The sequence below is a fragment of the Phalaenopsis equestris genome, unplaced genomic scaffold (assembly GCF_001263595.1).
Source record: "Phalaenopsis equestris unplaced genomic scaffold, ASM126359v1 Scaffold000440, whole genome shotgun sequence".
In the NCBI taxonomy this organism is placed as follows: domain Eukaryota; kingdom Viridiplantae; phylum Streptophyta; class Magnoliopsida; order Asparagales; family Orchidaceae; genus Phalaenopsis; species Phalaenopsis equestris.
In genome coordinates this window covers 154,070-157,195 of record NW_018164881.1, presented here as the reverse complement: position 1 = coordinate 157,195, position 3,126 = coordinate 154,070, and the positions used below count along the sequence as shown (strand labels likewise).

Here is a 3,126-nt window from a genome sequence, read left to right as displayed (position 1 = left end):
GGCCCCTCCGCAAATCGGCTGCCGCTACGTGGCTAGCCGTAGCTGCATCAAACAACCGACTGTACGTCGTGGAGCGCGGCGACCCCGGCCGGCTTGCATGGTTCGATCTGGCGCTGGGCCGGTGGAGCTCGCTCCGCCGGGTGAGATTGAGCAGCAATGTCCTTTCGATTTCAGCAATAGGGATGGGTCCAGATGCCCTAGATGGTGCAGATAGGCTGATCGTCGTTGGATTGATGGATTATGGGGCATTAGGGATTTGGGAGGTGGAGCCGGATAAGTGCGGGATTCGAGAAATTGGGATGCTGCCGCCGGAAGCGGTGGCGCGAATCGCCGGAGAGGGTGGCGAGGGGATGCCTGCTGTGGGTTTTTTGAGCTTGGGCGGATTTGGATTCTTGTATGAGTTGGAGGGAAGGGGGGAGGTGTTCGCATGCGAGTTCGGGAGCGGAAAATGGAATTGGGAAGGGATCGGGTGGCCCCCGGTGGTGGAGGAGGATCCGACCGCCATGGTTGTGTTCGGGTGCGCGGTGCCGGCGGTGGAGGATCTGATAGCGTCTTACGGCAAAGTGGAAGGTCGTGATCTCCGTTGCAATCGTTGAAGTTGGATTGTCGATTGTCGCTGGAGAGAAAGTGGGGCAGATATCATTATTATTATTTAAATAATAAAATTTTTAAAATTTAGTTTTAGATGAATATGTAGATAATTAGTTTATTTCTATATTATATTCCTGTTTGATTAAACATTATTCTCATTCAATTTTCCTACAATAAAATTTTGGGGTATTAATTAATAATTATTTGGAATTGCTCCCTACACTTTTAAAAAAAATTAAATAATGAGACAATAACATATATACCGCCCAATTCATATGAATTTTATTTTTTACATTTATATATGATGCAGAACAATGTAATATTTTATTTTTTGGTTTGAAGGAGATTTGAGTGGTGTAATATAATTTGATTGTTGAATCATGGTCTGTCCGTGCATCACACCTCATGGGTTAGAATATAAGACAAGAGAGAGAGAGAGAGAGAGAGAGAGATGCACAAATGAACAGTACAATGTTTTATCTATCAGCACATTTCTCATTTTATGATCCTCTATTTATAATGATGAGGTACAATATATGAAGTTAGATGTTTGTATCTGCTTTAATGAGGGAGTTATATGATGTTTCAAGAATTTTACATGTATAGGCTTACGACACAGCTACCCTCTGACCCAGTCAGTGGGACTTGGTTCAGTAAGGCCTGCTTCGACTATGTTGAGTTGAGATTATTGGCCGGCCTTCGATTGCCTTTGGGTTGGTAAGATTGACTTGGTTTTGCCTATCAACTAATTTGGTCTAACTACCAATCGTCGATCTCTAGTGAGTAATTTGTTCTAATTGTCAATCGTCGATCTCTAGTGAGGGGCACTTGTCAGCTAAATGAGGTGTAGTTATTGGGCAGATGGTAAATCACTGTAATCTGATAAGTAGCTCACTCCCCAACACGAAGAGTCGGAGAGATCATTTTGATTTCTTTTGACATGGTTGCTTGTCTATCCTTGATTAAGAGTTTCTGAGGCACCAGTGAGATGACTGATAATATTAAGAAGTTGAGTCTTTCCGCAGTCTCGAGCTTGGACCATCTGGACGTCTTTTGCTATGTGGACATTGGCTTGGTGACAACCTCTTGTCAGCTTTGGGATTAACATTGGCTCTGTTATGGTATGGCTCATATACCATATCGGGACAGACGTTGGATCGAAGCGGAGCGAAGCAGATCAGAAGAATTTGTCCAAATTGGGAAGTTACGTGGGTTGGAGTGCGGGGGCAAAGCCCTACGGTATGATATAGGGCTAATGTTGTAATTACATATTGTGCCTAGGGTTTACTCCTGAGGTTATAAATAGGCCTAATAGTAACCCCAGGAGGTATCCCTAATTTCTGTAAACCCTTTTATGAATATTGAAAGGAACTCGCCGCTCTGCTCCCGAGGACGTCAGCATCTTTGCCGAACCTCGTTAAATCTTTGTGTTCTTTTGGATTTGTGTCGATTACTATTTTATTCGCCCTAATTTTCTCAACAAGTGGTATCAGAGATATTCAGACAAATGCACTTTTGGATATTCAGACATATGCACTTTTGGGGTGCAGGGGAAAATCCAAGAAGTGCATCTGTCAGGTATCACAAGATCAGAGAGTTGATTGCTTCTGGGAGATACTGTTGCAGAAGGTTCATACTGATGAGAATGCAACTGATAACCAAGCCAGTTACTATCAACAAGTTCTTGCATTGCTTGGACTTATTGAATGTTTGTAGTTGCTAGAGAAGCATGGTGGCCTAACCCACAGTTGTGCAGGTGTAACTCCCAGACATTTTTCTCCTAAGGGGCTGGATATGACATGTTATCTCATCAATAGATCACCTCGAGCGTCATTAGGTGGCAAGGTCGCAGAAGAGGTATGGACATGTAATCCAGTTAAATTTGATCATTTACGAATTTTTGGTTGTCCTGCTTATGTGCATGTACCTGGAGATGAAAGAACAAAACTTGATGCAAAATCCAAGAAGTGCATCTTTCTGGGCTACAAGAAAGGTGTGAAAGGATACAAGTTTTGGAACCTGATTGCAAAGAAGATGGTGATCAGCAGAGATGCAGTTTTTGATGAGCAGTTTATGTTACAGCAGAATCAAGACAAGGTGTCAGGGAACAGTTCCAATTCAGATGCAGTGCAGATGGATTTAGAACAACAGCCAGTAGCTTCTGAGAGAGGTGAAAGTTCAAATCCAACTCCTGGTGATTCTATTCCAGATGATCTGCAGAATTACAATCTAGCCAGAGATAGACAGAGACGCACCAATGTAAGACCTCCTAGCAGATTGGGTTATGAAGACTTGGTCTCTTGATCAGCAACGATGATCCAGCCACTTTTCAAGGAGCTATCACTAGCCAGGAGAAAGAGAAATGAATGGGTGCAATGGTTGAGGAAATGGAATCTTTGCAGAAAAATCGCACTTGGGAGCTAGTTCAGCTTCCAGAGGGAAAGAAGGCTATTGGGTACAAATGAATCTACAAAAGGAAACCAGCAGTATCAAAAAAAGAAAAGGGAAAAGTTCAAGGCTCGACTGGTTGCAAAG

General features: G+C 43.1%; 1 protein-coding gene across 1 annotated transcript in view; it reads left to right on the top strand.

Moving 5' to 3' along the window:
* The window catches only part of LOC110027754 (F-box/kelch-repeat protein At1g23390), a 1,434-nt gene extending 808 nt beyond the window's left edge, over positions 1-626 (top strand). The window contains exon 2 of the mRNA XM_020729301.1: positions 14-626. Within this exon, the coding sequence (XP_020584960.1) occupies positions 14-596 (583 nt within the window). The 3' untranslated portion in view covers positions 597-626. The remainder of the gene's footprint in view (positions 1-13) is intronic.
* The last annotated feature ends 2,500 nt before the right edge of the window (positions 627-3,126 follow it).